This window comes from Orbicella franksi, chromosome 14, assembly GCF_964199315.1.
Source record: "Orbicella franksi chromosome 14, jaOrbFran1.1, whole genome shotgun sequence".
NCBI classification, from domain to species: domain Eukaryota; kingdom Metazoa; phylum Cnidaria; class Anthozoa; order Scleractinia; family Merulinidae; genus Orbicella; species Orbicella franksi.
In genome coordinates this window covers 21419480-21436509 of record NC_138158.1, presented here as the reverse complement: position 1 = coordinate 21436509, position 17030 = coordinate 21419480, and the positions used below count along the sequence as shown (strand labels likewise).

Sequence of the window (17030 nt, the reverse complement as noted above, 5' to 3'; positions counted from 1 at the left end):
TTTTTGCTGAGAAATAGCTATTTTAAAGTAGGTAAGAAACCTGACGTTTTCCGCCAGACGTCCTTATTTTTGAGAGGTAAAGAGAGAACTCTCAAATTTATCAGTCAGATATCGAACCCAAAATCCAGTGTAATAAACTACAAACTCCCCTCGCGTTCACAAACCACACCACGCAAAGGGGTCTGGACACCCTCCGCGTCAACAGAGAAGCTCTGGCCATCGTTACTGATTACGTACCTGGTCATTATCTTTAGCAGATGAATAAGTGTGAGATAGTAGGAAGATATCATTGACACCCAAACTCAGAGCAATAAACGGCAAGATCTACGAGAAGAAAAACAGTGCAACGCGTGTTCAGTCTGTTGAACACACTTAAGTATCGTATTTGGCAATGCGTAGTATACGCAATGTCAATTCGGGAGCTTAATCAACGACGACGGCGACGCCGAGGACGACGCCAAGAAATGCAGTTACAGAGTTTAATTCGAAAGGGAAATACGAAAACTTAGCCGTCGTCGTCATTTTCCACAAAATACGCAGAACTTAGTCATTTCACGTTGTTGTTTTGCAGAGGACGGTTACAAAATGCAGAAAAATTTCTAACGCACGTGCACAGCCATTGTTGTGCTCACTAACTCTTTTGTTTTGCAACGTTCTCGTTGTCGTCGCCGTCGTGGTTTGCTTATGCTCCCTTTTTTGGGAGTCTGGAAAACCCGAATAGTGAACAGTAAATAGTGGCGAATTAGCCACGAATAGTGGCGAATACTTTAACCTGAACAGCTCTCCTTTTAGCCTGAATAGCACACAAGTTTTTTAACAACTTGAAAGTACTCTTACTGTTACATTTTTAAACTCGGATAATGCATTTCTAGTTTTTTGATAGGTTTACTGAACCTCGGTTATCAGACATTACACATATAAAAGGTAAGGTTAAGTCTGCATACGGGCCAAGTGGCCCACCAGGCCGGAGCCTATCCCAGTTTCTGCAGCATGAAGCGACTAGGAGTATTTCTACTCCCCCTGGATGGGATTCTAGTCCATCACAGGGTTACCACCAGCATTAAGTCCGCCGATACCCATTTATACACCTGGGTAGAGAGAGACACGGTGAGAGTAAAGTGTCTTGGCCAGGAACACAACACAATGTCTCCGGCCAGAGCTCGAACCCGGACCACTTGATCCGGAGACGAGCGCACTAACCATGAGGCCACCGCGCCTCCCACCATTATACCTGTGTTTGACCTTATATAGAATATGGCTGCATTAAGTGTTGCTTAGCTGAAATGTTCTAGCCGGGAAGCGAAAGTTCCGTTAGAAAAAAGGCTGAAAACAACAGACTCGGCGAGCTTTCTACCGCGGAAATACATGATATAACTGGCAATGCCATTCCAGAAACCGCAAAAAAGAAACACAGAATGCAACAATCAACTTCGCTACATAAAGTTTAATACAAAACATTTTTAAATTGAAAAGGCTTGTAAATCCTTATGTCCGCCTGCAATAGCTGACTCACCTGCTTTGATGCGTCACTAAATTTGATCTGGAAAATCGAACAACATCCCAGGCCCGAAACAACTGCAACAGTGACAAGAACGACACCACCAAACCCAAGAGCACCATGGGTAACACATGCGTAGAGGAGCTACAAAGCAAACGACAAGTCATGGTGTAATAGTAAAATTTTGCTTGTGTTCTTATAGTTAATGTTGCAATTTGATTGGCTAAGCTATTCGTTACTAATAAAATACTGAATTCCCAAAAAGACTTCAAGGGGGGCATTCGAGGTTTCGCGATCTGAAAGAATTGGACGAAATAGCGCTTGCAAGGTTGTAATTGACAATTCAGTCGAAGCACGATTTCGCTCAAGGGCGAAGTTTAATACCGCTTATACTTTTTATTTTTTAATCCTGTATGCATATACATGTAATATAGATCTAATCTCTTCACACTCGCTTTTGCTTAACATAAAGATTACACCCTTTCTGTTTGTGTGGAAGAGAAGTTTTACCAAATGAGGGTAAGCGAGAGCCAAAACTGCAGTATAGAATGAATAAATAGGTTCATGGCTGTCGTCAATCTTTTATGTCATTATCTTACCATTAGCACATATGCAATCCCTACGTAGAGATAGCTTATTTGAGAAAAGTCCTTCAGTAAACCATTCAACGATGTGGAGGAGAAAGCCAATACTGTTGAATCTTCCTGACTTTGGTCAGCTGAGTTGATGACCTTTAAGATGAAAATCATAGAACAAAGCAACACAATCCAAAACAGTCTGTAAGTTAAGTATGCATCGAATTCACTATCTTTTACGTAACATATCAAACACGAAAGACCGTGTTTGACCACATGTCCAAACAACGAGAAGAGAGTTGAAAATACGACGCTCAGTGAAGTACTTTTGACGAACTTCGAGGTGTTTGGAAATGTGGTCAAACACTGTCTCGAGTGTTTGATATATCTTCTCAATCGAAACTAAAACTAAGGAGAAAACGGAGAAATAAAATCGTCAAAATCTATTCTATGCTAATTAAGATTAGATCTCCAAACACCATCCGGCCATGACTGACTTGATGAGGTATTAAAGAGTTTGAGAATTACGCATCGATCGAAGGGTCCTTTACAGCCAGAGCTAATACTAGTTCAGGACATAACATGAAAAAGACCAGAAGTATTTCTACTTCCCCCTAGATGGGATACTAATCCATCACAGGGTTACCCCCAGCATTAAATTCGCTATTACCCATCTATGCAACTGGGTGACGAGAAGTACTGTGAGAGTGAAGTGTTCCAAAAGAACCACACATACATCCCGTTCAGGGCTTGCACCTGGACTGCTGCAATCTTGCCTACAAACGATCAAGCCTCCGCATCTTTTAAAATATTTGCAGCTGACAGTTTTTGTATCTCTACTTACCTTGGTGAACTCACTCTTCCACGCTTCTAATACTTGCGACGCTGTATCATTCGTCCACGCTGGATCCCCGTCGCTCATGTGGTTCACTTTTGTCTCTCCATGCCAGCGAGTATAAAGCTGTTGACTTCCCATCAACATTACAATGCTCTGATATGCTTCAGCCCTAGACAAGATACATTAAAGGAAATACAACGCAAAAGCAAAACCTGGTTAAATTTCGAAATTATCTAAATCCTGTTTAGCAGGCTGATCGGTGTAAAAACCTGCCAAGCTAAATACGAAATTCTCGGGATAAATTCCAACTCCTGATTCCAAAAGGAAATACGAAAAATTAGCCGTTGTGGATCACGTTCTCCAAAATACGCAGAACTTGGCCCTTCCACGTTGTTGTTTTTCAGAGGACGACTACGAAACGTACAAAGATTTATAATGCACGTGCATGGTCATTGTTAAACCTTTTGGTTGGTGACGTTCTCGTTGCCGTTGCCCACGTGGTTCTCCTTAACCGACGTACGCGTAAACATCACGTTATCCAGAAACAAAACCCACCTAATAATTCTGCTTCCGTTCTTGACAGTTCTTCCCACAATAAGCTCTTCAGGCCAGTCCATATATTTGGTAGCAAACCCCTGGCAGCCACCAGTCAATTCCACACCTATGTCTGGTTTCTGGCAAAATGTAAATTACACCAGGAAGAGGTTAATGTACTGCAGACCACATCTTAGGTAAGACGCGACTGGTTCTTCTATCAAAACGACACTGAAAGGGTTTCTGTCTATCCAGTTTGCCAATGCGCACGATTCAAAGATTGGGTTTTCTCATGGCAGATGTCCCAATTCAAACCGATTTGAGAACATTTTCAAGCAATCTCTTTTTTTCTGCACTTTCATCATTTTCTCTCAAGATTGATTGTTTACATGATACACACTTCAAACATAATGCATGTTTGACAGCAAATGGCTTCAAACAAAACTCCAATAATTACCTTCTTGGTCTTGTAATTTGGTGCGGTTTTTGGACATTCTGAATCATGTGGATCAAGACAAGGTTTCGTCATATAGCCGCTGTTGATTCCAGCCTTTAAATCAGTAGAAAGGTAAAAAGAAGACACTTAGTAAAGTCAGAAATCACAGTCATAAATGAACTAACCAAACATCTTACATCGTCTTAACATCTTGTTAAGTAATATATCAAACACGAAAGACCGTGTTTGACCACATCTCCAAACACCGAGAAGAGAGTTGAAAATACGACGCGTTGCGGAGTATTTTTGACGAACTTTGAGGCCTTTGGAAATGTGGTCAAACACTGTCTTGAGTGTTTGATATATCTTCTCGAACGAGACTAAAACTAAGGAGAAAACGGAGGAATAAAATCGTTAAAATCTATGCTTATTAAGATCAGATATCCAAACACCGTCACGGTCATGATTTCCTTCGTTTAAACTTAATGAGTTTGAGAAGTTCCCATTCCCATCGTGTTTTACATGAACCCCTAATGTACAATAACAATACCTCTTTAAGCAGCCACATAAACTTCTCGTAGTCCTGAGGAATCTCAGTGCGCACTGCTTGTATCAGTGACGGGATGGTTAGGTTTTTCCACTTCGGTAGAGGAGTACCACTCGGTCTATGAAATATTACACATCTGTAAACACTAGAAACGTGGCTGTTCGCACATGAAGTTTAATTTAATAAATATGCAGTGACTTGAAACAACTGAGGTGTAAGTATAGACTATAGACAATCATCTACTGACCTACATTTTGTAAGGGTAAGGTCCCATTTCTGTTATTTAATAATGAAAATTATGTAAGGGGTATTGTCTAATTGATCAAAAGCGACTGGAAATGGAATTTTTTTTTTGCGTCGGTGTTTACGGACCGAGAGCTAATGCATGTCCACAAAAAGGTAAAAACAACGAAGCCGATATCCCGTCATCTTGACCGGAGAGCCTTGGTCAATAAGGGATTTATTGTATGGTTGCAAGAAACAAAATTTCCTAGTGGAAAAGAGCAGGTAATCCCGAGCAAACAAGGTACAGTTCCTTCTCACCCACTTGGGTCACCTTCTTGCGGACACTCGCCTCTTCTCCTTTAATGTTAGCGTCCGTATTAACAACGTTTGATATTATTTGTGCTTACCACATATCAAGTTTGTGGAAAGAGATTCAACTTTCCTGGATAGACTTTTCCTAGACATGTTCCTACCTAACAAGTCTTGTCACATTTATGTCGCATATTATAACTTGTCACTTACAGAACGGGCTGGACTTGCGGTTCGAGTGGCTTCGCTCCTTCCCAAAAGCAATCCAAAGCACTTATGATAACACATGGCATTAATCGACCAAGATTCTAACATGGTTGCGAAAAAGATATTAGATATTTCAGTGTGTCGTGTTGCTGTGTATTTTGGCAAAACGATTAAGAGATATATGTCTCTTAATCTGCGGAGGCAGCGTGGCCGAATGGTTCTGCCACTAGCGGGATTTGTTTCTCGGTTGTCCCGAGTTCAAATCCTCGGTCACGCTTTTTAAATAGCCAACTGGTCTGCCTCCTGCCGGTTGGGATTTTTAACTACGTTACGTTTATTTGAAATATTTGTTTCCTCTGTTTCAGTGGCATGCCTGTAAACTAGCTAAGCTTAGTGCTTGTATAGCTAAGTGCATGACCACTATAAATAAGATTTGCATTTTTTTTTTTTCACATTTTACATGCTTAGTACTTGTATGGCCAAGTGCATGACCGCTATAAATAAGATTTACATTTTTTTTTGTTACATTTTACATCTGAAATGTTAAACTTGTTTCCGCATCTTGACAGGTTTAGCTTAAGTTTTTCAAGCTCATCGTTTGTAATCCGTGTTAATCTTCTTCATCCTTAACCATCCTTGTTCCTTTGTGGTCTATTATTATCTCTATGGTGTTTTTCTACCCTAGTAAACTACTATATTTGGGTTTCCTTCAATTTAGAGGTAATTTTGTAAGCGGCCAAAATACAATTCAAAATACCAAGCAAACTGTGCCAAAAAAGGCATTTTTTTTCACAGGTTTTTCCACATGTTCTAAACTTCGTTTTTTGCACAGAATTTAGTTCATGCAAAATTCACGACGAATTTAAGTTATCCTGAAAAAGAACACAAGCAAAGAAATTAAAAGCGTAGAACTTACGGGATTGTTAAAAGTTGGAACCAGGGTGTAGCAAATATCCGTCAGTTTCCAGGTTCTAAATTAAAAAAAAAAAAAGAAAAAATCTTGTGCTTGCAAATAACTGATGTTTTATTTTGAAATCTTCTAGGAAACATGTTCAATTACCGGCGAGCATGTTCGAATGCCCCTTCTAGCAGCGGCTCGGATTAAGCAGCAAACCATCAGTGACTTAAAGATCCTATAGTTTTGGCAGTCAATTTTGAACAAAAGCAACTAACTTAGAAAGACTTCACTCAAAAGAAAAGACAGTTTTGCACACAGGTCGCGAAAAAAGAAGTTGACAGGGTTGATAAATCCGCACGTAATTAGTATTTGCTGTTGTAGGATCCGTGAATCCGTGAATCCGCGAATCCGTTTAATCCGTGACCAGAGTGGATTCGTCGGTTCCTTTGATGCACCATGATCCGAGTGATCTTGGACCACTGAACCTGATCCAGATCACCCCAAAGGAACGCACCCTCAAAGACCAACGAACTTCGATATGTGTTACGTAACCACATTGACTTACTGGTCAAACAAATCCACTGAGACATTTGTGACTTTCATTAAAATGTCCAAGTGCCGCTTCAAGGCCTCTACAGTAAGAATATTTGTTCCTTCTTCATTGGGTGTTTGTATCAGTAGCTCATTTGTGCTGCCGTAACCTTCTCCAAGCGATTTCTTGGTATATTCTAGCTCTTTCTTTAGTCGTCCATCCGCTAAAATCCCGAACAACAGGCAGGTTAAAACGTTCTACATATAAATGCAATAACTACTGAATTGTCTTTATCATCAATAAAAGTCGTACAACGTGTGTAAACAAGATGGACTAGAAAAAGTAGAACAAGCAGACGGCAGTTCAGACGCCGTCCACATAAATTTCGACGGAGGGTTTTGAAAATGTAGCTTTATTTCTACGGTTAGGCCTACCGTCCACACTAATCCGTCAAGAAAACTGAGCTTTTCGAAAAAGCTCTTCTCACCCGAATAATTTAAAAACGTCGGCTGTGCGCTTTTGTGCGGACGAAGAACATTTTAGAAACGCAGCTTTTCGAAAACGATGACGTCACGATAATTACGTGATTTCCCTACCAGAGTTTTCTTCAAACACAAATCCAAAATCACCGGTAATTTTGCGTTTTCAAATTTCTCCGGCGAAGTGTGGACGGGAAACATTTGATACATTTTTGGAGTGAAAACACCTTTTTTTCAAATTCCTCCGTCGCACTGTGGAGGGCTAGGGGGCCTCAATTTAAAAGCATAGCGTTTTATTCAAGTTAAAGGCCTCCGCGCGTTATGCAAATTATTATTGGCAGGATAAGCCGTATTTGTTTATTTACGGAAGTGGCGGGGATTCCGGGAATGTCGGGGTTGTCCGGGGTGCCGGGGATGCCGGACGGTGGAAAGGACGTATTATGACCTATTTCACATCCCATTAAACAATTAAATTATGATCTCGAGATTTCTATCGCGTTATAGTTGACGAGGTCGCAGTCCGAGTCAACTATCGCGCATAGAAATCGAGAGCGAATAATCTTATTGATTAGTGTAAATCTACTTATCGTTCAAAACTTAATCTAAATCCTCTTCACAGACACTTCCAAAACGCAAAGAAAGGGTCGGCATTTTGTTAACAATCGCACACTGCTAGGCTACTCGCTATCTACAACAGAGTAGATAGTGAGAAGCGTAGCCAATAAAGGTGAAATTAAAGGCATTCGCATTTCGCATTTCGCGCGTTCTACTCCCAAACTCTGCCATACTGGGAATCTAGCGGAGTCGGGTGTTTACCGGTACAAAGCTTTAACCAATCATAGCGCGCTCGTTATACCAGGGACCAGTTAATTTACAAACAATTATAGAAGAGGCAAGCAGTGTGCAAAAACAACGGCGACATCTCTCACCTTCTATCCAAAGATTTTCCACGTTTGGTTCGAGTTTTGCCCAGATCAGTCCAATGGCGAGAACGATCAGGACAACGAAACGCTTTAAAATAAAGCCTCCATTGTTCCGGTGATTAGACATGCCGAGTATTTCAAGGAATGACTGTACTTTAGACTGCACAAGCAGAGCTTTCCTATTTCCCTTTGCATGGCCCTGAAAAACACGAAAATATTGGTGTTTATAATATCACTGAGTTACAACGCGCGCTCTCATTGGTCGATATGTGTGTTTAGATGAGAGTAGGTAAACACGGTTGTGACGTTTTAGATTCGCGCGTATTTTTGAGAATTAATTTATACTAGGAGTTTCAATGTGAAAGTGGGTGTTGGCGTCAGAGCTTGAAGGAAATACTGATAATACGAATTGAAATAAACGGTATAATTGGGGTTGGTCTAGGTTTTTAAAAGAGAATTCTATTTTTCCAACAATAGAGCCCCCAAATTTTTTTCTTGAGTTAAGAAAAGAACGTAACAAATGCCAGAACTTGGTTTAAGAGACCCAGGAAACCCTTAGTAGATGTATTTCCACAAGTTTTCTTTTTAAAAATTAGCCTCTGTGCTTAAACATTACCAGTAAAAGTGAAAATGAGACGTTTTAATAGCATGAATTTGCGAGTTTACCGAAACTGGAGCCGTCACGCAACGTGTCATCAACGGTCATATCAAATAGCATTAAAGCAAGGAAATCTAAATCCACTGATCGAACAATATGATTGCAAGCTTTTCTTTCGCCTCAACGGGTAAATGTAACTCAATGGTCGAATTATTTACAACAACAACAACAACACTTACAACAACACTTTATTATGACTGGCATATTTACAATTTTACAAAAATATATACTCATTAAGTTAAAAAAGCTTGACAATAGCAACAGCGCGAACCCGCAGGTAGTCTGGGCTAATCTAGGCGGGCCACATCTATATTTATATTAGACCATTAATACATAAATAAGATTGCTATGCAACTACTTATAGCAGGATTTACGAAACCGTTTAATACAAGTACATTTACATATTTTGATTGACACTAGGAGCTATGATTTACTAGAGATAAACTAAACTATGGGTTGAAATTAATCAGGAACTAAATTTAAGAACTTGAGTCAGGGTGTCGACTACTTCAACATAGTCATCCCTGTCTGAAAGAGTCTCAAATAAAAATCTACGAATTTTTTTCTTAAAGATTGGTTTAGATAAATCTCTTCAGTCTTGAGAAATTTGATTCCATAATATCGCTCCAGTTCTCGAAAAAGAGCGTTTGAAAATTTCCGACTTAAAGCCCTGGCCAAACGGAGTCGCAAGTAGACGCAAGTTCTCAACTTGCGTCTACTTGCGTGCACTTGCGTTGACTTGCGATGACTTGCGCTCACTTTGGTCGAGATCAAATTTGCACGCAGGTCGACGCAAGTTTTTCACCGTTTGGCCACCCAATCCAAGTCAACACAAGTTGAGTGACGTCCATTTACCTATTATTAGCCAATGAAATACAGGATATGTCTGCCTTGAAATGGGTTTTATTGCGACCTGCGTGTACTTGCGAGGAGACTTGCGAGTCCGTTTGGCCACCCAACGCAAGTCTCTACGCATGTTTAACTTGTGGCCACTTGCGACTACTTGCGAGTCCGTTTGACCAGGACTTAACTTCTTTCCGAAGATAATTCTCTTTTGCGGCATGCCTTGTGTTGTACCCATGAATTTCATTTGACCTAGTGAAAAGAGCTCTGATAAGCTAAGGGGCTAGTTTTTTTCCAAATATCATGCATGAAATTCACAATCGCGTCAAAATAGATCATATTTACAGGTAAAATCTTTGATTGAATGAAAACAGGAATAGTCTTACTTATTTTCAACGAGATAAAGTCGATATGGTGCTTCCACTTTAGGTTACAATCAATAAGAATTCCCAGAAATTTCAATAAATCTTTACGATCTAGAGAACAGAACTTATTGGCACTGTTATCATACATTTTGATACTAATTTCCTTATTAATCTTCGTCTGGCTCGGACAAAAGATAACAAAATTGGATTTATTGATATTTAGGGTAAGCTTATTTACAATTAACCACTCTGAAACTTTACTCAACTCTGAGTTAACTACTTGTTCAAGTACTTTTAAATTTTTGTGAGCAAATAGGATAGTGGTGTCGTCCGCAAAAAGAAAGAAACTTAATTTATCAGAAGATTTATGAATATCATTAATATAAATAAGAAATAAGAGAGGACCCAGCACAGATCCCTGGGGGACACCACAAGGATTTAGTTCTTTAGGTGAGACATGCCCATGCTGGAGTTGTTTCTCGGTAGACCCTAGTTCAACTCCTCGGTCATGCTTGTAAACAGCCAACTGATCTGCCTCCCGCCGGCTGGGATTTTTAAGCCTATTACGTTTAGTTGATATATTTGTTTCCTTCATTTAAAGTGGCATGCCTGTGAACTAGCTAAGTGTTGCTAAGCGCATTGACCACTATAAACAACAACATTTGAACATTTTTTTTTTTGATTTGGGTTACTTGAGATCTTCCCTTAAGATAGGATGAGAACCATTCTAGTATAATTCCTCTGATTCCATAGCGGTACAACTTATCTAATAGAATTTCATGATCAACCGTGTCAACCGCCTTTTTCAGATCGATAAACACTCCAGTAGAGAGCATCCCTTTGTCCATATTGTTTCGGATCCTATTTACTATATCAATTAATGCATGCTGTGTGGAGTGTTTCTCTCTAAAACGGTACTGTGACTCATAAAACAGACCATTCATCTCAAAGAACGATTTTAAACGCTAGTACATTAGTCTTTCAAGGATTCTGCTGAATATAGAGAGCAGCGATTCAGGACAATAATTATTGGGGTCGGTATCCTCACCACTTTTGAAGACAGGGACCACTTTAGTTAGATTTATCTCAACGGGCAGAAATTTTGACTTAACGATCAAATTTATCGCTTCAACGGGCGAAGAATACTGTGAATGATTAGCCTGTGGTACCGAAGTCGCTTTCGACATAAAGCAGATTGGCTTCGCACCTTCCTCTCTTTTCTCCCGCGACCAGCAAGCTGCAGTCGGCAGTTTACTCCGAATGGAAGCATTTTTGCCTAACACTTCACTGCTGCTGAATGGACTGAGAAAAAAAATGATCTTCATGGAGAAGGACTTGATCGATATCTTGGCACCTCCATTCGCGAATCGGCAAAAATTGCTCACGTAATAGAGCAGCCAAACACATAAAAATCTCTTGTCTTCCTCTCGAGTCATCACTAAACCCTTCATGACCTTGATGAATACTTCCACAAGCAATTAAAGACATCTTCATTTCACCTCGTTTATCGTGTCCTTGATTTCTAGCAGAGCGGGACGGCTGTACACAGCTATTGCTCGAAATAGATCGATATTTCAACGTGCATTCACACGCACCCCGGTATGCCCGGATTGCTATTGTAAAGAATAGGCTGCTGCCTCGCTAGGGCTCGCCAGCAAAAAGAAATAGAGAACTTTTCCGTGTTTACATAGCCTCACCTAAACACTCGGGGGGCTGGGAGAATTCTCGAAAGTAATGCAAACCCTCGCATACATCTCGGGTTTGCATAACTGTCTCGAATTCTCCCAACCCTCCTCGTGCTTGGAGGAGGCTATGTAAACACGGAAAATGTGCTCTATTTCGTAATTATTAACTTACTTATTCGTCTTTTTAGAGCGTTTTTTTATTGAGTGTCGAAAGTAATCAGGCAATTACTTTGGTTTTGGCTTTACTACGGTTTGAGTTTGGTTGAGTAGTCTTATTAGGAAGTAAATAGTTTGGTTTTGGTTTCACGAAACTCAATTGAAAACCACTCTATTTACTAACTGCTGAACCTCGCAATTTCAAACCCTGAGGGGAAAAGAAAAAAAGGATAAGTTCGAAATATCGAGGGTTTGAAATAACCTGGTCAGCATTAAATATCAAAAATATAACAATTCATACTATGCTAATATGTAATCGCCTGAGGACGAGGTTCATTACAGTACAAGATTATTAAAGTGCAATGAAATGCCCCAGTTGTAGTTTTCCAGCCTTGTTCTAACGTGGTCTGACCTCATGATGTTTGTTTCTCAACTCTACCAGTGGAGGTCGGAAGAAACGTACAGAGTTGATTTCAAGACAAGCTAGGAAACAGATAGCCCAAAATAGCGGGAGTTCGAAATAACCCAGTTTGAGATAATCGATAGTAAATCACTGAAAAAACAAAGACAAATCTAAGGGAAGCGGACTTGAATTCGTGATAACGGGGAATTCGAGATAACCGAGGTGAAAGTAACATTATTTTGCATGGCGCATGCGCGAAAATTCGCTTTTGAGGGTCTGACGTTACCGTGAGGATATTCTTGTAATGTGCTAAATCCCGTATAAACTTGCCGTCACGGCTGATCTGACCACCAATATCCGTAAACTAAGTGAAAAAATCCGGCTTTAGTAAGTGCTAAATCCCGTGAAGGCAAAGGGCATCTAAATCTTTGACGGCTAGGCAAACCACACGTATGTCAAGATCTGTGACAGACCGAACGACCACATGTTAAAGTAACTTGGCACATTCAACAAGTACGATACAGCGTTTTGAAGCGGTGAGCTTGGAATATTTTCTTTTCTATCTCCTCGCCATGGCTAAAAATAGGTAGCTCTTTGACCCGCAAAAATTTAATTTGAGATAAAAAAAATATTTGCAAAACTTAGATGGCTCCGTTTACTTTTGCAATAAGGTAAGGTAGACTCGTGGGCAAAGTTTGAAGGAAACTGTTTTTTCGAGTCGAAATGCAAAAAGTGAAACCAGAAAAATAACAGGAAGGCTTTAAAAGCACAGCATATCAGCAAAACAAATCTACGCGAAATCGAAACTGTGTCATTGCCGTCTGTGTAAACACTCCCTAAAGACCACAGGCCGCGAGTGGCTCGAACACAATGTACAATATGCATGAAACTGGCCCACTGGATAGCTTGGCAATATCAACATTTATTACCTGGTCAATCTCTCGAAGACCGTCCTTTGCCCAAACGAAGTCCTTCGGCGAAACAGCAGTCATTTTCGGGCTCAAATGTTGAAACCTTCGACCACGCGAAGTTCAACATGAAACGACGTCAAAGGCTTTCAACGCGCGGACATTTGAACGTACAGGGCCCGAAAAGCATCGGTTATCTTGCAGTTCTTGAACGTAGAACAGCATTTCCAGGTTGAGGGAAAGGGAAGGGAACATTTGTAAAGCCATAATCCGGGCTTAGAGCCATTCACGCGTTCACAAGCATAATTTCGCTTTAGTCACATTGGATCAGTGAAACGCGATCGGTTTCTAATTCTGTTCTCTTGTTCCATTTCACCCTTGTCATTGTTCCGATTCATCCGTGATTGGACAAGAAACTCGACAACACAAAAGGTGATGACGGCCTGTGAGGGCACCACACCAGTACCGCACACAAGCAACGGAAGTCTAATCTTTATCAACATGATCATATCACGGTGTTTCCTTGGCTTACAGGCGAACAGTTAACATGCTTAATGGCATTTCTTCATCACGCTGAGAGAGGGTCTAAGATCTCACTTTGGATCCAAAAATGTCTAGAAGTGGTCTCTTAACCTTAAAATTTAAAACTTCTTGAAGCTATTTTCAACTCGGCTTTGTGCGTGGCTGAATTTTGCGTTCTCGCTATGTGGAATGTGACCTTTTAGGAGTTATTTGACTTATGGGTTCAAAAACTGACTTGTCTCGTGTTACCGTTAGAAGCGCCGTGATGACATCCACCCGGGAAATGTACTGGTCCTTGAAAACAAGTTACAGTGAACCGGGGGGGAGGTACTCCCATACATAAGCCATATGGGTACGTGCCGCCGTGAGGGGTATGGTAATTTAGTCTGGGATAGGGCATAGAAATCAGACAGTTTTGGTTTAGAATAAGGTGTAATTTACCGGAAAAGCGGCCGATGTATAAATAATTTAGTCTAGAACAGGGTTCTTCATCCGGGGTTCTGTAATAGAAATTGAAACTTGGAAGTGACTTTGTGAAATATTGGTTTAGTTAGCGTATGTTGGACTACGATGGTGGTTAAGTTTCTGCATTGCAAATAGCTAGTCTGGGATAGGGTAGGGGTTTTTGGTTGCAAAATCAAGCTGATCGTTGTAAAATCAAGCTGATCATTGTCTAGTATAGGGTTCCAGTGTTCCAGCAGCACACCCCTACCCAAAGATTCACAGAGTACCCCTCCCCCCCCCCACCTCCCCATCTTGGAAATTCCCCATTGTAAAGATTCTCGCTTTTAAATTCTGTCTTTGTTCAATAATGTTGCTTCTAAAGATTTCCCATTTCAAAGATTCCCGCTATTAGAGAACCCCAATTTGAATTATTAAGACTTCCTGTTTTACAAATAGCCTACAGAGAACAGAAAGAACAACATTTACAAGTCTGTTGTTACCTTTGCCCAAAGCAACAATGTGGTAAAAGGTTTGCCATAAAGAATTCCAGCTTAAGTTGACTTTCAAAATAAATTTTCCAAACGAGGGTCAAGACAATCACGAAAGGTTGAGTGTAACAGAGAAGACAAAGCATTTTTTGTTCTCATACCGCAAAGTGTTTAACTTTCGAGTGGTGGTTTTCCTGTTATTTAACTGTGGGTGGCCATGGGTTGGGGGCGTTTCGGCTTTTAGGATAACAACTTCCTGTTTTTCGGTTTGTTGCGGTGTTTGGTTTCTTTTTCCTGTTTTAGCAATTCGGGTTTTGGTGATAACAGAAGTGGTGTTTCGGTTTTGGCGTGGTTAATCGCTTGCATGGTTTCAAGGCTTCCTTATTTCACTTCGGCCCGGTCAATCTGTGTAAGTATATAGATGATTCATGCAAAACATATTTTAAACTGTTTTAAAAAACAGTTTCCAGCACTTTGCAAGACTTAGATTTTGATGAGCCATTGTAAACACTCTTTATCACTTGATGCTACAATCATGGTATCAAAAAACTGCCCAATCACTGGTGGACACGTCGTTATCATATTCTCTACACGATAGCTTACCATAGCAACAATATGACCCGCTAAAAACACCTTAATTTTAACTTAAACTGCTAATAACTCAAAATTAAGCTCGGTCAGGACCTGCATTCATTATGATCGAATTTTGATTATCAGGATATGACGCAACGTTTAGCAAAATTTAAAACGTTCTGTTCATGGGGTTCAGAGCCACATTAGATTCCTGATTTTCGACAATTAAGGATGATTCTAACAGGTCATACTGTTGCTGTGGTAGCCTACTGTGTTAGGAAATGTTGAAAAATAAAATTTCTCTTCTGAGGGAAATGAGTTCATTCCGTGTGCAAAGTTTTCCCATAGTTTGGAAATTCCAATATGGCCACCGTGGAAAAGCCTTACAAACATGCCATAAATACGCGCAAGCCATTAGGTTTTATTTTCGCTTTTACCCGTTTTTTCTTCAAACAATATTGATATATTGATAATATGCAATAAGAACAAGTTAATAAAACAAATATTTTTATTTATTTTCCGTGTTCTATAAATATTGGAGTGGGCTTTAAAAGCCAAGTAGACTAGAGTAGTATTTGTTTTCGTGAATTTCTATGGCACAAGAAAAAAAAAAGAGAAAATATTACGACAGAAGAGTTAAAATTCTGCTCGCGCATAGAAACTCAAAAAAGAGAGCAACTACTTCAAGTCTGCTAAATTACAATAAAGAAGTTACTTTTCATTTAAATTTAACTGTGCATTTTTTAAATAATATTGTAATATAGTTAGGACATTGTGTAATAAATAAAGCTCCTTCACAAGGCCATATTTTGGCTGAATTAAAGTGAATAAATTTTAGTATAAGAAACAATGAAAAACATTTTTGTAAATTTTAATAATAAAAGGATATACGCAAACTGGTGAGATAACGGTAGATTTATAGAACTGTTTGCACAGTATTAGTTTGTTTGTTTTTTATTTTACTTCAAAATAACGACATTTAAACTAATGAAACATCGATACATAAAAAGATTTTTTTTTTTCTTTGTTCAAAATATTCACTGTTCCACATTCTGACGGAATATTTGGGCTTATTTTTGGTTATCAGATTTACTCCCAGTACATATCTTTGAGGTCAATAACCTGATTTATCATGTACATTTAAACTTAAATGTTTTATAGACAGAGGTGCATAAAGATAAATTTATCATAGCAGTTCATGGGAACTTTTTAAAATACAAAATTAATACTTAAAAATACATAGAAAACTTAGCAATAATAAATATATGTTACGTAATATTGGTGATAACCGGGACCGAGTTGTTCGAAAGCTGCTTAACGCTAACCTAGGATTAAAAGTTAACCGAATTATCAACTTTTATAGAGTAAAAATGCTTTTCACTTCTTATGTTTTGTGTAGTTTGAGATTACTCAAGCTCAAAACTGAAGGTCAAACAATATAAACAGAAAACCTCGCCGAAAAATTACAAAAACTGGGTTAGCTTAATCAGGCTCTGAACTACCCGGCCCAGAGAAATACAGGTGCTTGAAGTATCTTCACATTCCAAAATTACAAGTGACAGCTCTTGGAACCGTGGAAGGAATCCACTTACTCCCTGCTGAACGTCAAATGGACGTTAAGGGGAGTCCATTTGTGGACGCTAGTGCGGGGCATTTTCGACCAAAAGCTAAATCACAGTAGTAATCCATTTTAATAAAATTTACTCCATTTTGAGAATGGTATTTTGAGAACGAGAAGTTTACACGCACGTGCAATCTCGAATTTCCCATTCCATGACCTTATTACAAAATCGCCATCTTGCTATTGACGCAAAATTGATTTGAAGAAAAGAATTTCAATTCTACTTTGCTAATTATTAGATACCAGACAAGTAGGAATTTACTTGAATTTAACCCCGTTTAACTGGCGCGGGTACTTTATACTTCTCGACAAAGTCTTCCTCCGAGCCTTCGCTTCGATTCGAAAACGAGTAGCTCTAAGGAG

At 39.5% G+C, this 17030-nt stretch overlaps 1 protein-coding gene across 1 annotated transcript in view; it reads right to left on the bottom strand.

Annotated features, from left to right (window-relative positions):
* LOC145468245 (protein patched homolog 1-like) overlaps nt 1-14272 on the bottom strand; it is a 28940-nt gene extending 14668 nt beyond the window's left edge. The window contains exons 1-12 of the mRNA XM_081451917.1: nt 13041-14272; nt 8008-8200; nt 6633-6822; nt 6086-6140; nt 5176-5270; nt 4432-4546; nt 3903-3995; nt 3467-3585; nt 2918-3080; nt 2098-2229; nt 1514-1642; nt 238-324 (exon numbers count right to left, since the gene is read on the bottom strand). Coding sequence (XP_081308043.1) covers nt 238-324; nt 1514-1642; nt 2098-2229; nt 2918-3080; nt 3467-3585; nt 3903-3995; nt 4432-4546; nt 5176-5270; nt 6086-6140; nt 6633-6822; nt 8008-8200; nt 13041-13103 — 1434 coding nt within the window. The 5' untranslated portion in view covers nt 13104-14272. The remainder of the gene's footprint in view (nt 1-237; nt 325-1513; nt 1643-2097; nt 2230-2917; nt 3081-3466; nt 3586-3902; nt 3996-4431; nt 4547-5175; nt 5271-6085; nt 6141-6632; nt 6823-8007; nt 8201-13040) is intronic.
* Nucleotides 14273-17030: the final 2758 nt, after the last annotated feature.